This window comes from Narcine bancroftii, chromosome 10, assembly GCF_036971445.1.
Source record: "Narcine bancroftii isolate sNarBan1 chromosome 10, sNarBan1.hap1, whole genome shotgun sequence".
Lineage (NCBI taxonomy): Eukaryota > Metazoa > Chordata > Chondrichthyes > Torpediniformes > Narcinidae > Narcine > Narcine bancroftii.
In genome coordinates, this window is record NC_091478.1 from 24088055 (window position 1) to 24115294 (window position 27240).

General features: G+C 40.5%; 1 protein-coding gene across 1 annotated transcript in view; it reads left to right on the forward strand.

The window, feature by feature from the left end:
• The first annotated feature begins 1358 nt into the window (after window positions 1-1358).
• The window catches only part of got1 (glutamic-oxaloacetic transaminase 1, soluble), a 54972-nt gene continuing 29090 nt past the window's right edge, over window positions 1359-27240 (forward strand). Inside the window, exons 1-6 of the mRNA XM_069900210.1 lie at window positions 1359-1586; window positions 7681-7862; window positions 14057-14180; window positions 15246-15358; window positions 15848-15952; window positions 20600-20750. Of these exons, the coding sequence (XP_069756311.1) occupies window positions 1469-1586; window positions 7681-7862; window positions 14057-14180; window positions 15246-15358; window positions 15848-15952; window positions 20600-20750 (793 nt within the window). The 5' untranslated portion in view covers window positions 1359-1468. The remainder of the gene's footprint in view (window positions 1587-7680; window positions 7863-14056; window positions 14181-15245; window positions 15359-15847; window positions 15953-20599; window positions 20751-27240) is intronic.

Sequence of the window (27240 nt, forward strand, 5' to 3'; positions counted from 1 at the left end):
ACTCCCGTCGGGGAAGAGATACATGAGGATCAGAGCCAGCACCACCAGGCTGAGGAACAGCTTCTTCCCACGGGCAGTGAGAACGATGAACGACTGAAATGAACTGCTCATACGATCCCTCCGTGACTCTCCAATTTATTTATTGCAACAAAGAACGCTGTTTTGTTAGTTGTACTTGTGCAATCAGATGCCAATAAACTTGAAGTCTGCAGACACCATGGTTGAACTAAAAAGACAATACGGAGAAACTCAACAGGTCAAACAGTGTACTTTATATAACAAAGATACATAGCCAACATTGATTAAGGAATGAACAAAATGTAGGCAGGCACCCAAAGCAAATAGTGGGGGAGGGGTGTGGGGAGGGTCAGGGGGAGGACCATAGGTGGAAAAGGGAGGGAGAGCACACCAGCAAATGGGAGGCAAGAGATGGCTCTAGAAAAAAGAGAAGGAAGGGGATGGAGAGCTGGAGGAAAGAGAGAATGGGAAAGACAGGGAGTGAATTTCCCTCTGTCTGTCACAATAGTATGGCTCTCCCAGTGGCCACCCATTTCAACCTCCCGTCCCATTCTGACATGTCTGTCCATGGTCTCCTCCACTGCCAGACTGAGACCACCCACATTCTTCCATATGGGTACCCTCTAACTGGATTTCATTAACTTCTCTTGTTTCCGTTAAATCACACCCCTCTCTCCTTTCTCTTCCCCAGTGCCTTTTCCCCCAGCTTTCTCCCTCTGTTTCCTTTCACAGAGACCACGACAATCCTCACTCTTCTATCATAGCCAATTAACACCTTTTGTTGGTCTAGACTCCTCCCCCGGCCAGTATTCAGTCTCTTTATTAATGTGCCCTTCTATTCTTTGCTTATTCCTTGAAATGTTGGTAATATATCTTTACCCCCACATGGATGGCTGAGCTCCCACAGTAGTTCTGTGTGGTCATTTTTAACTACAATCACAGTGTCTGCAAACTTTCATAATTCACTCTCCCAATGGGTAACCATTTCAATTCTAGGCTCCATTCTGTATAAAGTTTACTGTTGGACCTATGGTTTTATTTAATGAACTTAAACTTTGAACTGAATGTTTCACACCTGTCTTTTGCTTCTTTCTGTACTGGTGCAATTTATTGCATACTCTTGAAGATGTTGCTTTACAAAAGTACCTGTTTGGCTGCAGCATAGGAATTTTGAGCATGACAATAAACTGATCAGTGGTTGTTGTTGGCCGATTAGGAATACCCAGAATGCCACGCGAGCACACCTGGCCATCTTCGAGTTGGAAGACCCGCCTCCTGTATGGTGTCAGCCAATTAGGTTGGAGCGGGGACGACCACCGCGCGCCGATTGGCGCAGCGTTCGTCCGTCAGCAAGAGCGTCACGAGCAGCGGTCGCAGGCGGGCTGAAGGTCGCGGTGGTGGATTGTTGGCCGCGACGGGGTGACCCTCACCGCTCGACAGCCTCGACCCGATGGCGTGTGCCTCGTCCTTCGCCGCCGTCCCTCTGGCGGCACCTGTCGTCATCTTCAGGCTGACGTCTGACTTCAAGGAGGATCCCAACCCCAACAAGGTCAACCTGGGAGTCGGAGGTAAAGGCGCCGGGGTGAGGCCGATGCCGGACGCCCTGCGGCGCTCACTAACTCTGCGTTCGGTCGCCCGGACCGGCGGAGGCGGGTTGGAGCTGGGTGTTTGCTGAGGCCCGTAACTGGGTGACATTTCAACCGCCTCAGCTGGGAAATTGGGTGACCCTTTCCCCCCCCCCCCCCCCCCCCGAATACCCGAGGCTAGGAACCGGATGGATGACCTCTGATGCAGGGAATGGGGTGACCTTTGAACTGTCTGGTAGGGAACTGGATGACCTCTGAACCCCTGAGGTGAGGAATGCAACCTTTGAACCCCCTCTGATAGGGAGCTGGATAACCTCTGAAACTCCCAAAGATAAGAATGACCCCTGCACCTTGATGACATCTGAACTGCTGAGGCAGGGATCTGTTTGACACCTGAACCCTGGAGATGATCAGGCAGGGTACTGGATGACCTCTGAACCCTCTCAAATAGACAAATGACCTTTTATGTCCTCAGAAAGGGATGACCCCTTAACACCACTTTTGCCACCTTATCTACTTACTTAGCCACTGTAAAGGAGCTATGGACCAGGATTCCCTGATCCTTCAATGTGTGAATACTTTTAAGAGCCACAACAAAGTGCAACACCTCACACTTGTCTGGATTAAACTCCACCTGCCATTTCTCTGGCCATATTGTAATTGATTTATATCCTGTTTTATTCTTTGACAACCCTCTACTCCACCAATCTTTGTCCACAACTCCACCATTCTTTGTATGAACTGCAAACTTACTAACCCTCTCCACCTACTTTTTTCATTGTCATTTATGTACATCATAAACAACAGGATCTCGATACTGATCCCTGCAAAACACCTCTGGTCACAGGGCTACTGGCAAGTATTAGAACTGGTGGATAACATTTTTGAGGGGTGGGGCAGATTGGCAATCCAAGTCAAGTTTATTGTCATCTGATTGCACTTGTACAGCATTCTCCAGTCCTCACTGCAAAACACTCAGACATACAACCCATTGTAACACACATACAAACAATACATATGCAGGACAAGTATTCATCCATGCAAATAAATAAATATTGTTTCATGAATATGAGAGTCTTGGATGGTTATAATGTGAGGAGTTCCTTTGGTCATTCAGCATGAATATGAGAGTCTTGGATGGTTATAATGTGAGCAGTTCCTTTGGTCATTCAGCCTTCTCACTGCCAATGGGAACAGCTGTTCCTCAACCTGATGGTGCTGGGTCTGATACTTTTGTATCTTTTTTGATAGGAGCAGCTAACAGATGCTGTGCACAGGTTGGAAGGGGTCCTCAATGACTTTGCGTGCCCTCTTCAGACAACGATTGCAGTATGGGCGGGTGGGGGGGGGGGGGGAGTGAATCCACTCATAATGAAGAACAAGTCTTGAATTTCCACTTGTTCTCTCCTGTAGTGGAGGACAATGCAGTTTCCCAGCAACCTATTGATAAACCCACCCATTCCAATTTCCTTGCCCCAATTCCATGCCAAGATGTCTGTCCATGGTCTTATGCACTGGTCCTTTACCCCCAAGACCTACTGAGTTCCTCAAATGCTTTTGTGTTTTCACTGCACTCACAGCATCTGTGGACTTTTGTGTTGCAAAACATACCACATGTGATACCTTGTGGCCACTGCAAACAGCTGGGACATGTTTTTCTTCTAGGATAAGGATATTTTGATGGACTTTGAGCTGCCTGAGTATTGAACTCCATTTAGGTGATGTTTTCCTCAATCTGACTGTATTTACAGTAACTATGACTGTTGAAATGTATCAGCATTACATCCTACATATTCAAATGAAGGTAATAGTGTAACGTGCCAGTTCCTGTGGCCTAAATCATAGGGGCAGTGCTCAGATTTTGTACCATTGTAATATTATTACAAAATACAGATTCCTTAAGTATCAGTTTCACATTATTTGAGCCAGTGGTTCTATTATGAAGAACATAGTGTGGGAATTGCATTTTCAGGGTGTTCTGAAGCCCAAAGCTCAACATATGAATTGTTAAATGCAAATTATATTCCTGGTGTAATTTGAACTTCAGTTATGGGAATAGGTACAGATGGGGCATGAGGTTCCCAATAGGACTGAGCCCTTCTTCAGGGGAGTAAAGAATCAGGCAGATGTTTGAATAAAAGGTGGGGTGGGGTGGTGAGAGTGGGAAGGTGAGAAACACTGGCCAACAGGTGATGGTGGATACAGGTGGGAGGGTAGAAGAGATAAACGCTGAGAAGTGATGGGGAGAGAGGACAAAGGGCAAAAAGTGGGAGCACTGATAGAATGAAGGGAAGAGGTGGGGAGCTGGAGGAGATAGAGGGATGAGGAGTTTGATGGGATTGAAGAGGTTGATGTTAATATTGTCTTGTTGGAGTCTGCCAAGACAGAATACAAGCTGTTGATCCTTAAATTTGCAGTGGCCTTGGTTTGGGAGTTTGATGCCATGGACATGTGTATTGATGTGGCAGCGGTGTATAGAATTAAAACAATTGGCCACTGGGAGGGAGATTCTTGCTTTTTCACCAGGCAGAGTGAAGGTGTTCAATGAAACAGTCTCCTAGTCTGCGTAGAGAAGGCTAAATGAGGAGCACTGGATACAGTAAATGACCCTTCTAGATTCACAAATGGTGTTGCTTCACTTGGAAGGAAAGTATGGGGCCTGAAGAGTGGTGAGGGAGGGGTTGTAGATGCAAGTGCAGTACTTTCAGAGGTCACAGGGCTAGGTACCAAAGGGACGATTTGTAGGAAGGGGTGAGAGGATAAGGGAGTCCTGGAGAGAGCAGTCCCTATGGAAAGCAGAGAGGGGAAGATGTTCCTGGTGATGGGATCCCATTGTACGTGGCCGAAATTGTGGAGAATAATGTGTTAAATACGGAGGCTGGTGAGTGGTTGGTGAGGTCGAGGGGAGGCCAGGAAGGACTCCTCCTTGGAGCAGATGTGGCAGAGATGGAGGAATTGAGAGAAAGGAAATGAATCCTTACAGGAGATAGGGTGGGAAGAATGGCTCATCCTGAAGTCATTTTCTCTGTCTGCTTGCTAACTTCTTCCCATGATCGAACTAGAGTATCTGCTCAGGAAATCCTAAAATTGGGGATGTGAACAACGTGACCTGATTAACAAGTCTAAGCCTTTGGGGGGGGGGGGGGGGGGCGGGGAAGGTTTGAAAGGGTGAGACAGGTGGGAATGTCCAGGTAGTTGATGCCCTGTCAACAATTAGAGATTAAGAGTTCTTTGACCTGAAACATTGACCATTTCTCTCCATGGAAGCTGCCTAAGCTGCTGAGTCCCCCAGCTTCTCTTAGTTCGTTTAACTAGGGTCTAGTATTGGGAAGGTTGGCCTGGGAGAGGACACTTCACATCCCAGTGTATCACCCAGAGAATTTTGTGGAGACACTGGTGGTGGTCGACATCCAGTGCTTTGGGATACTTACTTGGTCTTAGAAGTATATTAGCATGTCAGAGGTTACTGCATCTAATGGACCATATGTTTTGTGTTGGTTCTGAGCTCTTGATTTCAGGTAACTTTTCCCTGTGTGATCTCATTGAAGTCTATGGACGATTTTCATCATGTGCTTACTCACCTCGTGTACCAGGAATGCAAATCTCTCTGTTTCATAAAAAGAGATAATGCTGCAAATACTCAGCAGGTCCAGCAGCATCTCTGATAAAGCAACTTCATTATTCTGTTCGATTTCATCACTGTTAAAACATGGCACTCAGGTGTCTGTGCAAGTACAAAAGAACATTGTCACTGACTGTCCATCCATGTGTGGAAGAGTCTGCTAACCCACAAAAACTGAGTGGAAAGCATCTCATTCTCCAACCTAGGGATTCCTGAATAAGCCAGAAAGTCATAGCCTGACTGCCAGTCAAATCACAATTTCAGCACAAAGCCACAGGATGGCAGCACAGGAATAAAATACCTCTTCCCAGTGGATTGTAAATTGGGGATTTTTTCATATAAAGTAATATGGCCGAAGTAAAAACTCATTTCATATTGAGCAAGCCCAGTCCCAGTCTTTTCCTTCTGCCCTCTAGTGTGCTCTCTATGGCTTGGCTTCGCGGACGAAGATTAATGGAGGGGTAATGACCACGTCAACTGCAGGAGTGTGCTCTAACACTTGTGTAATTGACATAGCAGTTTTCTTAAAATTTTCTGTACTTTTCCCTTGATTTCCACCAGAGATTTCTTATCTCAAATTTCAAGTTTAAAGTTTGGATTTATTGTCAGAGCATATACATGACATCACACACAACCCTGAAATTCTTTCTCCTGCAGGCCAGGCAGAGTTTCTACTTATTGGTAACGCAAATAAAAACTACTCCAGAAAAGATTGGTATGTGTAAACAAGGAGTGCAAACTGAAATATAGAAAATAAATATTGAGAAATAAATATTTTAAGGTGTTTAACCTGTATTCTAACTTACATTTATGTAAATATGCACTGCAGTACTGGAGAAACATTCTCATCTTTAGTGTGCGAACATGGTATGATCGATAAATAAAGGTGACTTGACTTTAATTTGGATGCTTACTCTTCCATAATACCAAGTAAGTTAACAGATTTTAACAACCTTAAAAGAACAATCACCACGCACTGCCGTAGAAAAATTCAATGGAAGAATTTCACTTTTGTGCACATTCAATTTATAACCTGAGAATTGACTAAATTGTGTAGGCAATGACATCATACGGAGAAGGGAAGTAATTGGAACGAAATATAAAGTAAGAAATCATCTGCATAAAGAGAGACCTTGTGTTCAATCCCTTTCCGCCACATTCCCAAGATGCCCTTGCACCCACGAAATGGAATTGCCAATGGTTCAATTGCCAGATCAAATGATAAAGGGCTTAATGGGCATCCTTGATGAGCGCCACGTTACAGATTAAAAGGTTGAGCTTTGTTGTAAATTAGTTAGAATTGTGGCAGAGGGTCGCAGCCACAATAGTTTAACCCACAATAGTCGCAGCCACAATAGAATTGTGGCAGAGGGTCGCAGCCACAATAGTTTATAAAATCAGAACCAAAATTAAAATTTTCAAGGGTTGTAAACAAATATGTCCATTCTATCTGATAATAATTTTTTTCAGCATCCAATGAAAGGATACATTCAGGAATTTTCCCGGAAGGCAAATACATAATATTCATTAAACAATGTATATTAAATTGGGTTTTAATAAACCCTGCTTGTTCTTCGGAAATAACCGATGGTAAAATGTTTTCCATCCAATTAGCTAAAATTTTAGGGAGATCGGTCCATAAGACGAATATTTGCTTGTGGCTTTCCTTTTTTCACAATTAAAGATATATAAGCCTCATTAAATGAGTCTGGAGGTTTACCCTGTTCAAACAAATCAGCAAATACTATCTGTAAGTAAGGTGTAAGCTGTTGAAAAAATAATTTGAAAAATTCCATCAGACACCCATCAGGTCTAGGGGCCTTTCCAGATTGTAATGAGGAAATAGATTCATCCAATTTGATTTGACTGTCTATTTTGTAAGGTTAATATAATGTTTGCACTGTGAATGCTGCTGCAACACAATGAATTTTGTGACATGTGTTTGATAATTATATTTGCAGATCTTGTGAATAAATATTTTGTGGGAAAAATATATTTGAGTGGATAAAATAAGCTGAATGGTGTGCTGTCAATTTTTACTCTGTCCTTGAACTGTTTCCCATTTTGCCACTTTGACCCTAATGTGTCTCAAATGATATTTCTTACATTTCCAATAAAATTGGATTATCTGCAATGGACTTACTTGCCAGCGTCTACTTTTACAATTGTTTTTAAAAAGAACACCATGTTTTTATTGTATTTTACTTTTAATTTGTATTTGGAGCTTCTCACCTCAATGTTATTTTAAAAGTTACATTCTGAATGCACAGCAACAAATTCAGATTTGTTCATGTTTTCCATGAGGTTTAAAAAACATTCATTTTAATCTGGTGCCATTTGTCATGAATTGTCTGATGTGTACAGTGAATTCGTCCTGAAATGTCTTCGTGTGTTCCACAATAAGGTTTTACTCAGTTACTCCCTCTGATGTCCCTCCCCGATTGTATCTTGCAGCTTATCGCACTGACGAAGGTAAACCCTGGGTGTTGCCTGTTGTGAGGAAGGTAGAAAAATGCCTGGCTAATAATGATGGTCTCAATCACGAATACGTGCCCATTTTGGGAATTCCCGAATTCACCCAGAGTGCTTGTGAAATAATTCTTGGAAAGGACAGTCCTGCCATTACAGACAACAGAGTAAGTTTCCCATTTTGTCTGAACTGTTTGTTAAATTCATGGGTTGGGGAGTGGTGTAAGAAATGGAATATATTTTAAAAGTTCTTGATAGTCCAAGTGCTTTTATTAAAATATTAATGGAGATGGTACCAGTGATGTACAATTGAAAAACAATAAATTGCAGATTCTGGAAAGTGAAATAAAAACCAGGAATGCTGGAAATGTTCAGTTGGTCAAGCAGCATCTGTAGAGAGAAAAAATAATCTTCATCAACTGTGGGACAGCACGTTTAATGTTGGGGCGGCACGGTTAGCATAACGCAATGCTCTTACAGCAACCTGGGTTTGAATCTGGTGCTGTCTTTAAGGAGTATGTATGTTCGCCCTGTGTCTGCATGGATTTCCTCTGGGTACTCTGTTTTCCTCCCACCCTTCAAAATGTATGGCAGGGGTGGGGGTGGGGGGTGGAATTGCAGGTTAATTGGGTGTATTTGGGTGGTAATGGACTGATGGGCCAGAAGGGCATGTAACCGTGCTGTATGTCTCTTTTTTTAAAAACCCATCCATTTCCCTTTTCGCTGCACCTTCCCATTGCAACTGCTGCATCTGCTCTTTTATTACCTTCCCATCATTCAGGGACTCAAACAATCCTTTCTGGAGGAGAAGTGATTCGTCTCCTTCCCCCTTAAATGCACTGTATTTTGTGTCTAATGATTTTGCCTCTTTTACAATGGAGAAACCAACACTAGGTACTTTCTCTCTTTCAATCTTTTTATCGAGTTTTATAGAACAAGCACACATTGTATAGAGAACACAAGGTTACCAAATTTTAAGAATATAAGTACATTTCCAAAAATAAAACAACAGTGATATACCCCCCCCTTCCCCTTATAATTCTGTCAGAACGACAAAGAAGAAAAATACACACCAAAGAAAAACCTTAACCCCCCCCCAACTGGAAAAAAAACTGGGGTGTTTTGACACAAAAATTAAAAGTAATACAGTTCTGCTGAATCTATAAAATGTTACTAACTGAAGGAAAAACCGTCTGCATAAATAAATACATTCAGTGATCAAGGCACAGAGATTTAATGAGCACGAAAATAGTCCATAAAAGGGCTCCAAATTTTATGAAAATTAGTGTTAGTGTATAATGCAGAACACCTGATCTTTTCTCAATTAAGGCAAGGCATGACATAACCACTGAGTACTAGTGGGTGAAACAGGATCTTTCCATCTAAGAAGGATAGCTCTTTGTGCCATTAGAGTTGTAAATAGTATGACTTGATGATCAGATGAAGAAAATAGCTCGTTAATATAATCTAACATTCCAAACAAAGCCGTTAAAGGGTTAGGTTCAAGATTAATGTAATATTATTGAGAAAACATGAAAAATCTCCCTCAAATAAGGTTCAAGAGCTCGACAAGAGCAGAACATATGTATGAAGTTGCTTCCCTGTTGTCACATCAGGGATTTAGATCAGGAAATATATGGCATAATTTGATATTTAGGTACTTTCATTACTCTGCAGAACAGCACTATTCGATCCACAGGAGTGATCCTGAGCTTCCACTTACCTGGCACTTTACTTCACCACCTCACTCCACCCTAAGTTGGGTCTTCAGTGTTTTGATTGTGGATGGATTTCATCAAACCAAATCTACAGTAACATTGTCCATAAGATGGAGAGTGATTGAATTTAAATAAGGTCAATTTTTCTAATGAGTTTGCATGTTTTTAAACTTTTGGATACCTTGTTTAGAAAGCTGATCTAATTAGCACTGCATGAATTGCAGTTGTTGGTGTTGTAATACTACTTCACAAATCACCCAGCTGATTTGCAAAAGAGAAATAGACTGGTACTAATAGAGGAGAAAATTCTAAACTTCCAAAAAAAACTGTTGCTGAATATGTTTTGTCTCAGTATTAACTCATGGTAAATACATGTCCACTGTGATTTTCAAGGTTCCTCTTTATATCAAGCGTCCTCTTTATATCAAGCAACCTCTTTATATCAAGCGTCCTCTTTATATCAAGCGTCCTCTTTATATCAAGCGTCCTCTTTATATCAAGCGTCCTCTTTATATCAAGCGTCCTCTTTATATCAAGCGTCCTCTTTATATCAAGCGTCCTCTTTATATCAAGCGTCCTCTTTATATCAAGCGTCCTCTTTATATCAAGCGTCCTCTTTATATCAAGCGTCCTCTTTATATCAAGCGTCCTCTTTATATCAAGCGTCCTCTTTATATCAAGCGTCCTCTTTATATCAAGCGTCCTCTTTATATCAAGCGTCCTCTTTATATCAAGCGTCCTCTTTATATCAAGCGTCCTCTTTATATCAAGCGTCCTCTTTATATCAAGCGTCCTCTTTATATCAAGCGTCCTCTTTATATCAAGCGTCCTCTTTATATCAAGCGTCCTCTTTATATCAAGCGTCCTCTTTATATCAAGCGTCCTCTTTATATCAAGCGTCCTCTTTATATCAAGCGTCCTCTTTATATCAAGCGTCCTCTTTATATCAAGCGTCCTCTTTATATCAAGCGTCCTCTTTATATCAAGCGTCCTCTTTATATCAAGCGTCCTCTTTATATCAAGCGTCCTCTTTATATCAAGCGTCCTCTTTATATCAAGCGTCCTCTTTATATCAAGCGTCCTCTTTATATCAAGCGTCCTCTTTATATCAAGCGTCCTCTTTATATCAAGCGTCCTCTTTATATCAAGCGTTTATATCAAGCGTTTATATCAAGCGTTTATATCAAGCGTTTATATCAAGCGTTTATATCAAGCGTTTATATCAAGCGTTTATATCAAGCGTTTATATCAAGCGTTTATATCAAGCGTTTATATCAAGCGTTTATATCAAGCGTTTATATCAAGCGTTTATATCAAGCGTTTATATCAAGCGTTTATATCAAGCGTTTATATCAAGCGTTTATATCAAGCGTTTATATCAAGCGTTTATATCAAGCGTTTATATCAAGCGTTTATATCAAGCGTTTATATCAAGCGTTTATATCAAGCGTTTATATCAAGCGTTTATATCAAGCGTCCTCTATATATCAAGCGTCCTCTATATATCAAGCGTCCTCTATATATCAAGCGTCCTCTATATATCAAGCGTCCTCTATATATCAAGCGTCCTCTATATATCAAGCGTCCTCTATATATCAAGCGTCCTCTATATATCAAGCGTCCTCTATATATCAAGCGTCCTCTATATATCAAGCGTCCTCTATATATCAAGCGTCCTCTATATATCAAGCGTCCTCTATATATCAAGCGTCCTCTATATATCAAGCGTCCTCTATATATCAAGCGTCCTCTATATATCAAGCGTCCTCTATATATCAAGCGTCCTCTATATATCAAGCGTCCTCTATATATCAAGCGTCCTCTATATATCAAGCGTCCTCTATATATCAAGCGTCCTCTATATATCAAGCGTCCTCTATATATCAAGCGTCCTCTATATATCAAGCGTCCTCTATATATCAAGCGTCCTCTATATATCAAGCGTCCTCTATATATCAAGCGTCCTCTATATATCAAGCGTCCTCTATATATCAAGCGTCCTCTATATATCAAGCGTCCTCTATATATCAAGCGTCCTCTATATATCAAGCGTCCTCTATATATCAAGCGTCCTCTATATATCAAGCGTCCTCTATATATCAAGCGTCCTCTATATATCAAGCGTCCTCTATATATCAAGCGTCCTCTATATATCAAGCGTCCTCTATATATCAAGCGTCCTCTATATATCAAGCGTCCTCTATATATCAAGCGTCCTCTATATATCAAGCGTCCTCTATATATCAAGCGTCCTCTATATATCAAGCGTCCTCTATATATCAAGCGTCCTCTATATATCAAGCGTCCTCTATATATCAAGCGTCCTCTATATATCAAGCGTCCTCTATATATCAAGCGTCCTCTATATATCAAGCGTCCTCTATATATCAAGCGTCCTCTATATATCAAGCGTCCTCTATATATCAAGCGTCCTCTATATATCAAGCGTCCTCTATATATCAAGCGTCCTCTATATATCAAGCGTCCTCTATATATCAAGCGTCCTCTATATATCAAGCGTCCTCTATATATCAAGCGTCCTCTATATATCAAGCGTCCTCTATATATCAAGCGTCCTCTATATATCAAGCGTCCTCTATATATCAAGCGTCCTCTATATATCAAGCGTCCTCTATATATCAAGCGTCCTCTATATATCAAGCGTCCTCTATATATCAAGCGTCCTCTATATATCAAGCGTCCTCTATATATCAAGCGTCCTCTATATATCAAGCGTCCTCTATATATCAAGCGTCCTCTATATATCAAGCGTCCTCTATATATCAAGCGTCCTCTATATATCAAGCGTCCTCTATATATCAAGCGTCCTCTATATATCAAGCGTCCTCTATATATCAAGCGTCCTCTATATATCAAGCGTCCTCTATATATCAAGCGTCCTCTATATATCAAGCGTCCTCTATATATCAAGCGTCCTCTATATATCAAGCGTCCTCTATATATCAAGCGTCCTCTATATATCAAGCGTCCTCTATATATCAAGCGTCCTCTATATATCAAGCGTCCTCTATATATCAAGCGTCCTCTATATATCAAGCGTCCTCTATATATCAAGCGTCCTCTATATATCAAGCGTCCTCTATATATCAAGCGTCCTCTATATATCAAGCGTCCTCTATATATCAAGCGTCCTCTATATATCAAGCGTCCTCTATATATCAAGCGTCCTCTATATATCAAGCGTCCTCTATATATCAAGCGTCCTCTATATATCAAGCGTCCTCTATATATCAAGCGTCCTCTATATATCAAGCGTCCTCTATATATCAAGCGTCCTCTATATATCAAGCGTCCTCTATATATCAAGCGTCCTCTATATATCAAGCGTCCTCTATATATCAAGCGTCCTCTATATATCAAGCGTCCTCTATATATCAAGCGTCCTCTATATATCAAGCGTCCTCTATATATCAAGCGTCCTCTATATATCAAGCGTCCTCTATATATCAAGCGTCCTCTATATATCAAGCGTCCTCTATATATCAAGCGTCCTCTATATATCAAGCGTCGTTTAATTGTCATGTAAATAATACATTTAAAATTATATACTTTTGTCTTACAACAGGCAAAAGTATTGTGGTAAGAAAGAGAAGCAAAAGAAAGTCCCTTCAGAACCACTGAGTATCCTTTGATATGATCAAGAAACCTGTGCCCGAGGCCCTCAGCAGCCTCTTGAAATCCCTTCTTGCCCTCAGCAGCCTCTTGAAATCCCTTCTTGCCCTCAGCAGCCTCTTGAAATCCCTTCTTGCCCTCAGCAGCCTCTTGAAATCCCTTCTTGCCCTCAGCAGCCTCTAGAATCCCGGCTCCAATAATTTTCAATCCCCTTGGACTAAAAAATAGCTTTTTATTACAGAACAGTACTAATATCCCCTCTTGAATCAGTGCTCTTTAAATGGTCAGCACTCAAACCGCATCTCCCTGTGATTTACTGCCTCCTGCAACCTTGTGATCCTTGATTTCTTTGCCCATGGAGGTCAGGGGTCATAGCCATTCTCAACTTTCCAGCCATGAGATCATTTCAGCTTCTTTTTATTGATCTCAGTCTGCTGCCCTAGAGACATCATGAAAAATACTTCAAGTAGCAGAGAGGCCTCACCTATTTTTCCATCAGCCCATAGTAGCTGACACAAAATTTGTGCTCATTGTAGGTTCCCAAAGTACATGGGTTTATTGACTGAGATGGTGTCCTTTCAGATATGTTCCTGATCAGCTTCTTGCTTAAGTCTAACCCTGAAAGTCACTGTTGTCCCATATTATCATAAACCTGTTTTTATGGACATTGTTCATCAGTCTGAGTATGTACCTGGGAGCCCCTGACAGTGCTCTCCCTTTCCATCATTACAGTAGCTGTAGGAAGCTGAAAGGTTGCTGCTTTCGACTTATTGATTGTTGGCTGTAGCAGCTGCAAGAACTTCCATCTTTCTGAAACTGACCTGGTGCAACCTGATAATGCCATTCTGTGACATTTTTCTCTTGTATAACTTTTACAGCGCCATATTATTATGACTTGTAGTGAGTGCGATGTTAACACCATCACAACTTAGTAAAATGATTTTCAGCTCAATGTTTTGAACTGTTCACCATTTTTCATCTGCGATTAACCTGTGTTCATTCTGTGGCAGGTGGGAGGTGTGCAATGTCTGGGAGGAACTGGTGCTCTCCGATTGGGTGCTGAATTTTTGCGTTCCTGGTACAACGGAGTGAATAACTCATCAACACCAGTATATGTGTCTGCACCGACTTGGGGTGGGTGCTTGTTCAAATTTTGAGTATTTGAGATTTTTAAAAATATGTATATGGTTTATTTATTGAAGTGCAGAAGTGACTATTCAGTCTATTGGGTCCACTGTGGCTCCAAATAAAGCAATCCCATTCCCTTTCACCAAGTAACCCTGCAACTCATTCCCCTTCCCTCCCCTTCCATCCCTCTTTCTTTCCCCCCCCCCCATCAGTTTCCCTTTGGTATTTGCTGTTGTCACCCCAGGAACGGGCCTCAATTTAACGTTAGTAGTGTTATTGGAGTAGTTTCTCATTCACTAAGTATAGGAGAAAAATTAAGTAAAACATGAAAGTCTGCAGATATTATGATTGAAATAAAAACACAATGCTGGAGAAACTCAACATATCAAACCGTGTACTTTATGTACATAACCAACATTTCAGCATGAGCCCTTCATCAAGATTTTAGCAAAATGCACGTGGGAGAGGGGCAGGGGAGGACTTGAGATTCTTGTGTGGGCCAAACTGGGAAGCCAGGAACCAGAGCTGGAAAGCACAAGATGGCGGTGGAGGCAAGTAGAGAGGAAGGCAACGTGGCTGTGGAAGTGAGTCTGGGTGAGTACCTAGTCATAGAACTTGAGAGCAGCAGATATTACAGTTGGGGAGCAGAGAGAGAGATTCCTAAAGAACTCCCTTTGGAAAGCAAAGGAAAACTTCTTCAAGTTAGGCTATCCCAGAAGATATTTTGCAGAGTTTTGCAATAGACAGGAGTAAAACACAAAAGTCTGCTGGAGAAACTCAGCAAGTCAAACAATGTACTTTATGTTCCAAAGGTAAAGATGTATAACCAACATTTCAGGCTTGAATCCTTCATCAAGGTATGAGCAAAATGTAGGCAGGTGCCCAAACTAAATGGTGGGGGGTGGGGTAGAAAGAGAGAGAGAGTGGGGATCATGGAAATTCAAGTATTTTGTCCTAGCCACGAGCAGTATCCACCATCACTCTCTGGAGGGGCGGTCATTGCTACATTTTCCACATGTATTAAGGTTTGAAACCAAGCTTTTAATTCCATTGGCAATATTTTCCTTACAGCAAACCACAATGGAGTATTTGGTGCCACTGGGTTCACCAACATTTGCAGCTATCGCTACTGGCATGCAACCAAGTGTGGTCTCGATCTGCAAGGACTTCTGGAAGATCTCGAGGTATGTTTTGTAATGGTATTTTTTAAAATTTCAGCTATTCACCCAAACTTAGCAGAGTGAAAAGCTAGAATGTTTTTTGCATTTTGAGTTCTAGATTTTGGAGATGCTAGCTTTCATCTTAAAAAATGGTTAAGGTACCAGGAAATGGTTAAATGGCTGGAAAAACTCATGCTCTTTTAATAATCCCATTTAAGTTTGCTGGAGAGGGTAAGTCATTTTAAATGCTTTTATAAAGACCTAACCCTGGTTGTTTGTCATGGAGACCATATTATCCATGGCTACAGCTTTGACCTCTCTTTTCTAGTGGACTGACTGAGGAGAGTTTAAAACATTGCTGCTAAGTGGCAAGGAGTGTTGAATTAATTATAGTTGGCACATTATTCCATTAAGTCGCTACTTATTTTCTTTTTAACCCCAAATGTGCAGTGTATTTTGTCTGGATATGCAAAACAGTGATTTTGAACATTTTTTTTTCCTCTTTACAATTAGAATGCTCCAGAATTTTCCATTATTGTGTTGCATGCATGCGCACACAATCCAACGGGTACTGATCCAACTCCAGAGGAATGGAAGAAAATTGCTGCCGTCATGAAGGTATGGAATAAAACCTGCCCTCAAACTATTTGGTAGCAGACAAAATCTCTTTATTGGAATAATGATTATATTTAACAAAGTGTCCCAACTCGAAATATTGACTGACGATTTGTACCTATGACTGCTGTCTGACCTGTTGAGTTTCTCTAGCAATTCTTTATCTGCTGAAGAATCTAGAGTTTGCAGTCTTTGTGTTTCTGTTTCTTCATCATTATCGAAGCCATCTTAAAGGTACCTTGTAAATCAAATCCATTTTATTGTCATAATTTTTTTTTATTTTGGGGTGGAAGTATTCTACCAAACAAGGTGCAAAATTACCATAAATTACAATTCTGTAAATTCAAGATTTTTAAAAATAAAAGTACAAAAATAAAAAGTGAGGTAGTGTCCATTGGTTCATTGTCTGTTCAGAAATCTTATGATGAAGGAGAAGATGCTGTTTTGGTGACATTGGGTGTGTGTCTTCAGGTTTCTGAACCTCCTTCCAGATGCTAGTGGTGAGAAAAGGACATGGCTTGGGTGGTGAGGGTCCTTGATTTTCAAAGCTGTTTTCTTGAGATACCGCTTCTTAAAAATATCCTTAATGGAGTGGAGACTGATGCTCATGATGGCACTCGACGAGTATACAAACCTCTGGTCCGTTCCTATCCCATGCATTTGGCTCCTCCATACCAGACAGTGATGCAACCAGTCAGAATGCTCTCCACAGTACACCTGTAGAAATTTGGAAGGGTCTTTGGTAATGAACCAAATCTCCTCAAACTCTTAATGAAATGTGGCCGCTGCTGTGCCTTCTTCATGATTGCATTGACACGATGGCCCCAGGTTTGGTCTTCAGAGATGTTGACACCCAGGAATTTAAAGTTTCCTACCCTCTCCACTGCTGACCCCTCGATGAGAACTGGTTTGTGTCCTCCTGGCTCCCCTTCCTGAAATCCACAATCATTTCCTTAGTTTTACTGTTGTTGAGTGTAATGTTGTTGTGATATCCCTTTGTACAAGCATCTATCTCACTTCTGCACACTTCCTTATTGCTTTAATCATTCTCTGATAAGTATGTTTGTATCCTGAAAATGTAAAATATAAGATGGAAAATGGTATGATAAAAGTTGGGAGCATACTGCAAACTGAGAATTATCCTTCATTTGGCTGAGGTTTGAGTAAATACTACACAATTGGGCAAGTGCAGGACAGGTTTGATTTTACAACTTCAAATTTCTTTTGCACTTAACTTCCTTTGAACTGATTCCAATTCAATTTCTTTGCGTTGTCATGCTGCAGTCTGCAAAATCTCAGTAAGATTATATTAGTTACTGGTCTGGTAGATAAGAAATTATTTCTGTTCACTATGGAATCCAGAATTAATAGCAGAGTTATAAATAAATATAGAGCCAGCTCTTTCAGAAGTTTGGAACTATCCGACAAACAGAAATGTGAGAGATAAAGAGCTCTTCCACAAAAGGCAATTTATGATGGGCCAGTAGCTCATTTTAAATCTGAGATTAGTTAACAAACTTCAAGAGGTACATGGGATGTGGACAAAGCAAGCTATATTACAAATCATCCAAAATGATATAGCTAGTGTATCTTGCATATCTGTTTGGCTGTAGCAAGTAAGAATTTTGGTGCATCTGTACATTGTACATGTGTATATGACAATAAACTCCCATCATTGAAATTTGAATTTGCATTCTGAGTAAGGCCATTTCAGTTCATTTGATGGCAGAAGTGTGGTCTAAAGCTTTTGTTTACTTATAGCATTGCCTGACTGAATGTTGAGTTCAGGCCTGAGGAACTGAAAACAAATCTAGAGGGATGAGCGAGATGGGGAAGTGAGTGATGGTGCAGATTTTCTGATCATGTTATTTCACTGTCACCCATGGCAATTTTGTGCTTCTGACTTTGTACATCCATTCATTAGTATAAAATGCTGAATTTAAGCAGTACTTTGTTTTACAATAAATGATTATAACATCTTGTAGTGTTCTCAATCAAAGGTAATTTATTCATGTGGATAGAAAATTGGATGGCAGGCAGGAAGTAGAGAGTGGTAATAAATGGGTTGTTTTCAGATTGGCAGGTAGTTACTAGTTGGGTACCACAAGGTTCAGGGCTGGGACCCCAGTGATTTACAGTACATATTAATGAGCCAGTCAAATAAATTGTAGTTATTGTTAAGTCTTAAGTTTTCAGATAACACTAAAGCTGAGTTTGAGCTGTGAGGCAGATTCACGCGGACATTAGCAGAGTGAACAAATGCGAGGTTATTCATTTTGGTGGCAATATCAGGGTTATTATCTGAATGATGACAAAGTAGGGAAGGGGAGAAGAGCAATGAGAACTGTGTATCCTGGTGCATCCATCATTGAAGATTGGAATACAATGGTGAAGGATGCAATCAGCATGTTAGCCTTTATAATGAGATGCTTTGTAGAAAGAAGCAGTCTTACTACACTTGTATAGGCCCTTGGTGAGGACACACCTCAAATTGTGTACAGTTTTTCCTTCCTAGTCTGAAGAAGGACATTTATATTGGTGAAAGAGTGCAGTGAAGGTTTGCCAGATTGATTCGTGGGATGGCAGCACTGATGTATAGACTAGGGCTATTCTCATTGGAATTAGAAGAATGAGAGGAGATTTCACCAAGATATAAAATTCTGACAGGACCGAACAAGTTAGATGCAGGAAGAATATTCCCAATGCTGGGGAAGTCCAGAACAAGGGGTATCTGACTAATGATCAAGGGGTAAGCTGTTTGGGACTGAGATGAGTCGTGAATTTGTGGAACATTCTGCCACAGACAATTGCTGAGGCCACTTCATTACACATCTTCAAAAGGGACTTGGATATGGCCTTTTTGGCAAAAGGGATCAAGGGGTATATGGTGAAGGGCTGAATGGTCTACTCTTGCACTTTTTTTCTATGAACATTTCAACAGCAAGAAGCTTTGTGAAGAGTGATATTTTGTATATTATGGAGATTTTTAAAAGTGAGCCTTTACACAAGTCCCTTGTGAGATTGTCTGGAATGTTGGGGAAGGTCGAGGAAAAATATGCTTGCAATTTAGTGTGTGCAGAAACTGTTATCCGGACCTATTCTCGGATAGCAGGCATGTTGTTTGAGGAGAGATTAAATGTTCTGAGCATTTGCCTCCTTGAGTTTGAGGTGAGATTGAAATGTAATGAAATTCTTATGGGCTTGAGAGAGTTAGGGTTGGGGCTGACGTTTCTGCAGCATGGGCCGTCTCAAGAGTCACTGTCTTAAAATAAGGAATTGGCTATTTCGAACTGAGAAGATGAGAAATGTGTTCACCATCTCTGGAATTCACAACCCAAGGGGATTGTGGAAAATTTTAAGAATGAGGAGTTGGGTAGGTACTTAGTGTTTGTCTCACACAGGAACCGTTGCTTTGAAGTCAGCTGGAAGCCTTGGGAATTGATTTCTGAATGTCAAAAAATAGAACTCAATACAACAAACACTGAGGCATGACCTTTAGTGGCTAGTGAAGGTGATATATACTGCTTTTGACATAGACGTCTATAATTTGTATTTACTTAAAATGCTTTTTTCCTGTGCAAGAATCTGTAAGGCCAATTATGCATTCTTGTACAGTGCATGGCACTGAATTGTTGTGTTCCTCTGGGGTCAGGCGACAGAACCTGTTCTCCTACTTTATAACCTCTCCTCTCGTGCATGAATAACCCACGCCAACCCCCAAAAACCTACACTGGAAGCAATAAGCAGGAGCCATTTAAACAAACAGCTAGCCCATCATTGGGATGTGGGATGAGACCAGAGCAATGGGAAAGGGAATTTATGTGGTATGGGGAAGAACCTGCTAACTTCACATCAATGGTACCTGGGGTCAGAATGCAACCTCGGTTGCAAGAACTGAGAAACAGCTGCACTATCTGCTGCATCACCGTGTTACCCCTTAAATTAGCAGAGAGATGGGTCACACCCCTGAGTAACATTCACATATCTGGTAACCTCTGCTAGCACCACACAAAATCTGTGTATCGATAGATGCACTGATGTTTGCTATGAATATTTTCACCAGTCCATGAGGCTGCATTATCTCGCCATGATATTTAATGGTTTGTGCCACCTGATCTTCGACGATGTGCATTTGTTAGAACTGGGAATAAAATATCAAACTTTGTGTGGATGAGCTACAGATAAGAGTAAAACACAAAAGATTGCAGACTGAAGTATAAATACAATGCTGGAGAACCAGCAGGTCACACTTTACTCTATAGCAACCAGTGTTTCAGGCTTGAGTTCTTCATCAAGGTTTGAGCAAAATGTAGGCAGGAGCCAGAACAAAATAGTTGGGTTGGGGAGGGAAGGAGCAGGGGGGAGGAGCACAAATCTAGAGGCAGAAGGTAATGGGTGGATAAGAGAAGGAGGGCACACCAGCAAACAAGGAGAGGGGGGATGGCTCTATGAATGGAGAGGGGGTGGGGGGGGTGGTGAAGAGCTAGATAAAAAAGACAGAAGGATGGGAAAGAGAGAGAGAACAGGGAGTGGGCTAGCAGAAACCGGTAGTTTGAATGAACATCTATTGGAGAACCAAAGCAATATGTTGAATATTTCATTTTCTTTTTGCCCTGTATCCTAACATCTGTACCTTCCATCCATTTGCAGAAAAAGTACCTCTTCCCTTTCTTTGATTCAGCCTATCAGGGCTTCGCATCTGGAAACTTAGATAAAGATGCCTGGGCTGTTCGTTACTTTGTAAGCCAAGGTTTCGAGCTTTTCTGTGCTCAATCATTTTCTAAGAATTTTGGACTATACAGTAAGTAACAGCTTTTTTCTGTTAAATTATGAATTATATGATGTCTTTTGCTCATTCTGTAAAAAAAAAACCCAAAATACAGCATCATAGCTAAACAGTCCCTTTTATGTGTAGCAGGACTGAATGAATGGTTAGTTGCCTTTAGCCACTGTTCATTGCAATGATGCTAAGTGTCCAGATGATGGCAGCAGTGAGTGCTAGTGCAGAAGTTAACTCCCATTGAAACAAACCTTGTTTTCTGTCTCTCCAGCCTGACTTTTCTGCTTTCTGCTAAGCCTGTTTGCCTTTTCTTTCCCTTCCCTCTCTCCTGTCTTTCCAGTTCTTCCCTCCCTTCTCCCTTACTAACCCAGCCATAGCCCCCAACTCTTTTGCTTGGTCGCCTGTTGGCATTTATAACTTGCTGAAGGGCTCAAGCCCGAAACATTGGTTATGTATTTTTACCTTTGCTACATAAAGGACAGTGTTTGAGTTTCTTCAGCATTGTGTGTTTTTACTGCTGGTGCAATAGATTCTATAACACCATAGATATGTAATAATTTACACCTGTCAGTTTCCTAAGATAGATCAGAATGTTTGCTGAAAGGCATCTGATGATCAGAAAATCTTGTTTTTTTTTGGTCCTGCCAGATTCTGTGAGTGAATTTGTTTTAGAACCAGATTATAAGCAGGTTTTATAATTGTATATCTCTGATTGTAATTGTATAGACTGTTAAGAATTTGCTTTAAGGAATATTTTACCTCCCAATTTTGGATTGAGTTTTGGTTGGAACTAGAGATTGTGGGGGGGGGGAGTGGTGGGTGGCTGTCGAAGCATTTGGAGAGACAGTGTTGATCACAATGTAAGCTCTATGCTGGATATTTAGATTATGGTGTTGGATATCCACTTTGGGAGCAGACATGAAATTGTATCTGGAATGCACGTGAAGTTTCTCTACAGAGAAATTCATTAGAAGAGATTTCTTACCCCTTTCATTTGGAGAGGGGTCCTTGAATATTTAATTGACAGAGCTAAAAATATAGGTTAATGTGAATGATTAATCTACGTACGAGTAAACTGATTTAAAATGGATGGTCATTACTGAACTATATTGAATTATTTTATGGATTCACACTTTAAATGAAGTATTTTTGATCTGATTTTCTTTTCTCTTGGTACTTCTGGGTTTAGCTGCCTTAAAGCAAAAAGGCACCCACTTTTAAAGACTGTTCCCAAACTAGTCCAATCTTGTATTTTCGACCCACTGTCAAAATGAGATCCATGAGGGGTTTCAAGTAGATTGCATTAATTAACTTCCATTGAAACCTCCTCACTCCCTTGTAGTGGAGCAAGTTATTTAAATGGCAATCAGAGTTCTCCTAATGAAATATTAACAAAACCAAGTTTGATATGATTACATTTCAAAAAGTTAAATATTTTGCAAGTTTAATAGAAATGAACAGGCATCATATTGAAAAAGGATTCTTCTGTCCATTAATGCTTACCTGTAATTTTAAGAGCTTGACTATGTGTCAGACCTTGCCACCTACTGAAATTTTGGCAGCAAATGGCCAGAGGCTTGTCAAAGCAGTAGGAAGGAAAAAGAGGTAGAGATGTGAAAGGGTTTGGGGGGGGGGGGGAATCCAAAATTTGGGACTGTGGTACCTGATAGCAAAGGAAAACTTGTCCAGAATTATCACGCTGTTTGGTAATGACTCGCCAAGGCAAATAGCGCCTTTGGAAGACTACACAAAAGAGTCTGGAAAAACAACCAACTGAAAAACCTCACAAAGATAAGCGTATACAGAGCCGTTGTCATACCCACACTCCTGTTCGGCTCCGAATCATGGGTCCTCTACCGGCACCACCTACGGCTCCTAGAACGCTTCCACCAGCGTTGTCTCCGCTCCATCCTCAACATCCATTGGAGCGCTCACACCCCTAACGTCGAGGTACTCGAGATGGCAGAGGTCGACAGCATCGAGTCCACGCTGCTGAAGATCCAGCTGCGCTGGATGGGTCACATCTCCAGAATGGAGGACCATCGCCTTCCCAAGATCGTATTATATGGCGAGCTCTCCACTGGCCACCGTGACAGAGGTGCACCAAAGAAAAGGTACAAGGACTGCCTAAAGAAATCTCTTGGTGCCTGCCACATTGACCACCGCCAGTGGGCTGATAACGCCTCAAACCGTGCATCTTGGCGCCTCACAGTTTGGCGGGCAGCAGCCTCCTTTGAAGAAGACCGCAGAGCCCACCTCACTGACAAAAGGCAAAGGAGGAAAAACCCAACACCCAACCCCAACCATGTCACTTTTAAAACTTCCAATTCAAATCTATATTTACAATGGGTTCATCTCCCACTAACCTCCTGAGAGCCTCCTAACCTCTAAGATGTCTACAGTCTTTTAATTCTGGACTTTTTAAAAAAAACTTTATTTATTCGTTCAAAAAACAAATAATATATGACATATACAGCAATTAAACATGAACATACATATATATATATATATATGGAGAGCCATAAGAAAAAAGAAATTTTTTTAAAAAAAGTTATATATACAGATATTAAAATCTAATCAATATAAATTGAAATGTAAACATTTATTAATACATGTATTTATTAATTTAAAATATATAATTATCATGCAAAACATTGGTAATTTTTTCCATTATTAAACAATATTTCATCTCATTATGCCATCTATTAATATCAATCATATTTGTATCTTTCCACGTACTAGCAATACATATTTTCGCTATGGATAAAGCTAAATATACAAAAGCAAGCTGAAACTTATCTAATCCCAAGCCTTTCAGAGGTTGCAAACTACCCAATAAAACTGGGATTCAGCATGGATCAGAGAACATAGCGTTAATGAGTGAAATAGGATCTGGTGCAAGTTAGGCCATAGACGAGAATTTTGAGCTATAGGAATCAAATAACCATATAACCATTTACGGAGCGGAAACAGGCCATGTTGGCCTTTCGAGTCCGCACCGGTTCACTGATTTTTATGCGCCCTCTTCAGGCATTGGTCCCGGTAGATCTTCATTCAATAACGATGGGCAGGTAGAATCTTATTAAAATTGAAAGCAAGATTGTTGTCCTGGCACCACACAACCAGATTCTTGATCTCCATCCTGCTTTCTGACTCATGGTCATTAACTTGGATCTCCGAAAATCTTATCGATGTGAGAAGCCAACCAGGGAACCAAGTCACAAAGATTCCTTTTTGCTTATGTGATTGCTCCATTGAACAAAAGTGGTGGTGAAACTCAGCAGGTCAAGCGTCAATAGGAAGTGAAGGGGTATAACCAATGTTTTGGGCCTGAGCCCTAATAGAAACTAGATGCTATTGGAATGCATATTCTGTTTTTTTTTAAAAAAATGTTAAAAAATTTTTGAGAAGGGCAAAGATCAATTTTAAGATATAGGAGCAGAAATAGGCCATCAAGTCTGCCCCACCATTTTGTTAAAGCAGCAGCAGAGATTTTGTGGGTGATACAATCCCACAAAGAGTAAAGAAGCACCAGGTACATTGTTTCTCTTGTGCCAACCAAGAGCAAGATGTTGTCCAGAGCAATTCTGAAGCATTTCTAATCAGAATTGGAATTTTAAACTACCATTGGTGATGAGCTAAATGTCCCATGGCATGTTATTGGCTGCATTTTAGTGGCATTGTACACAACAAAAAAAGTTTAAGTGCGCTCGCAAAAGGGACAGCTGTTCCTCTTATTTTGAGCAATCAGTGTAATTTTACATCTGCTTGTCATTCCAAGAAGGCTGCACTTCAAACTTGATCAAATGTAGTTCAATTGCAATTTTTGGCTGCAGCTTTAAAAATCGTGAAATCTACAAGATAAAATCAATCGCGCCCTGAATCAACCCATCTTGGATATGAGATTGATTTAAGTTTTTAAATGCAAATAATGGTGTTGCTCACAATACCCCCATCTAACTTTATTAACTTGAAGATAGAGCAACAATGTCTGATTGCCGTACACAAACGCAAACCTGAGTTCAGTGTGAGTTTGATTTGAAAGTTGGCCTTTACCAGAATACAGTAATGCAAAAATATTTTCTCTGCTCATTTTGAAAGAACAGTCCCCACTTTTTAAAAGTAATTTGACAATTTAAAATGCATTAAGTATTCTCAAAACGTTAGAATTTTTTATTTTTTAAGTTTTGCTATTTTCTTTACCAAGGTTGTTGAATGGCTAAATCTCAGATGTCTGATTTTAAAGCAAAGCCAAATTGTGGAGGTTTAGAATAAATGCTAATTGGTATCAAATATTTGTGTTGGGATGTTTGACAGAATTCAGAACTGGTCTAGTTGCTACTCTTTTCTCAATCAAGGTTCAGATCCAGATTCTCTTTGAAAGTTGTGCGTAATATCCCCTTTAATCTTGCCCCTGAAGAATGTTGGTGAGAAGCAGCCAATTCTATAGATCAGCACGGAAATATTGCTTACATTGTTCTACAGTTATTGAAAGGGATTTGTGGACTGATAGGATTTCTTTCTAAAAGTCACAGCCTGTCACATGACTGTGGAGCCTGGAGGTAAAAGCTCTAAAATTCATTTGGTTGTTTGGAACCCATCTGGGGAAAAAAAAGTTAATGCAAAAACTAAGTAAGTTGGGCTGAAAAAGACTTTTGGGTTATACTTTGCTTTGAATTGGCAGTCTTGTGTGTTTGAGTATGAACTCGGTCAAGGTAAAGTAGGTGCCTGGGTTCCTTTCACCAACATTCACCTCATTGAAACAGTTTGAGAAGGGCACAGTATCTGAAGGGGTTCAGTTATGAATGCCGGCTGCATGGATTTTCTTTGTTTATGGAAGATTTGAGGTGATTTAAAGATAGCGAGAAACAATCTAATAGAACGACGATCATAATTTTACGGCGAGGTGATTCACAGGGGATGTCAGGAAAGGTTTTTCCACACATTTGGAATTGAAAATATCAAAACTGATTGTACAAGAGTATTATAGTTCATAGAAACAAGGTAGACAAATGGAAGTAAGTGACCTTCCATAAGTAAGGAAGTTTGTGGCAAAGCATGCTTTGAATGGATGGCATTTTACATAGAGTTTTGAACAACCACCTCCACATGGGTATCAGTCTTCACTCCATTGAGGACATCTATAGGAAGTGGTGTCTAAAGAAAGTGACCTCTATCCTTGAGGGCCTCTGGCACCCAGGCCATGCCCTCTTCACACTGCTGCCATCAGGGAGGTGGCATAGGAGCCTGAGGATGAGCACACAGCAGCACAAGGACAGATTCTTCCCCTCCACCATCAGATTTCTGAATGGACAATGAACCAGAGACACGACCTCACTTTCTCTTCTTTTTGCACTAATTAATTTATTTTTAAAATGTGCATGTGTAATTCTGCTGAAAAGCAACAAATTTTGAGGCATGTTCATGACGATTCTGACACCGACATTCCTATTGACTTTAGGTCGCAGGTCTATTTTGCATAGTGGGCAGGAATACCCATTAATGACTTGCCAAAGCACTTGATGCCCCAGGTCTCTTTGTGGGAAAGATGACAGAATCATTTAAAAATGCCACTGTACCGTAGAAAGTATCACAGCGGAGCGCTATGTCAGGGAGATTTCAGAAGGCAGTTTCCAAACATTCTGCTGTGTTTATTCAACCAAGTGCTTTGATCTTCTTGTTCATTGTGATAATTGCATCTCTTAAAGTTCATTTTAGTCAAAGAAATACGAGGAAAACCTTACTTTATGCACTGATCCATTGTAATCCAGATTGCATGGCTTTGAAGTTAGAACTGAATAAGAACTTAAAGGGACAGACCTTGCTTGACTGCAATGAATGGGGTGGAGATCAGCTGAATTACCCCTTCAGAAGTAGCACATAATGAAGAATGTCTTCCAACTGTAGAATGTACAATCTATATTTATTTGAATTTTGAGGAAAATAGCTCTGAAAGATTTGATTCGCTATAACAAGATGGTGGAACTGTACAATTGATAGATCAGTCTCTGAAAGAAGAAGAAGAAAGTGTGTTTAAGGTCAATTGATTGCATAATTGGATAGAAATGATTGCCATAGGTAAGGGAATCGAGAGCAAAATTAAATACTCAATGATATGTTTTTCAGGGGAAATTGAAGAGAAATTTATTGTGATTAACTGGGAGAGGAAAACTGCTCCATCAATAGAATGGGGTTGATGGGACTAAGGCCTGTTGCTTTCTCCAGGTCTCTCTGGAGAATTCAATATGTTTAATGTGATTTTCCGCTTAATGTGATTGGAATAATTTCATTCACTGACTCTTCCCTCACTTGGTACTCCAATACTCTGGCCCCTGATCAGTTGCCCAACCTACACGTTCCACAGTCCATCCATAACTATTATTCTTTAGTCTATTCTCTACTGCTTTTTTTTTCCCCCTCCTCACTTTTTTGTCCTCCCCCCAATGTTATCTGACTTTCCTACACAGTTTTCAGAATTAATTTGGATTTATAATTATCTTTGCTTTTAAAT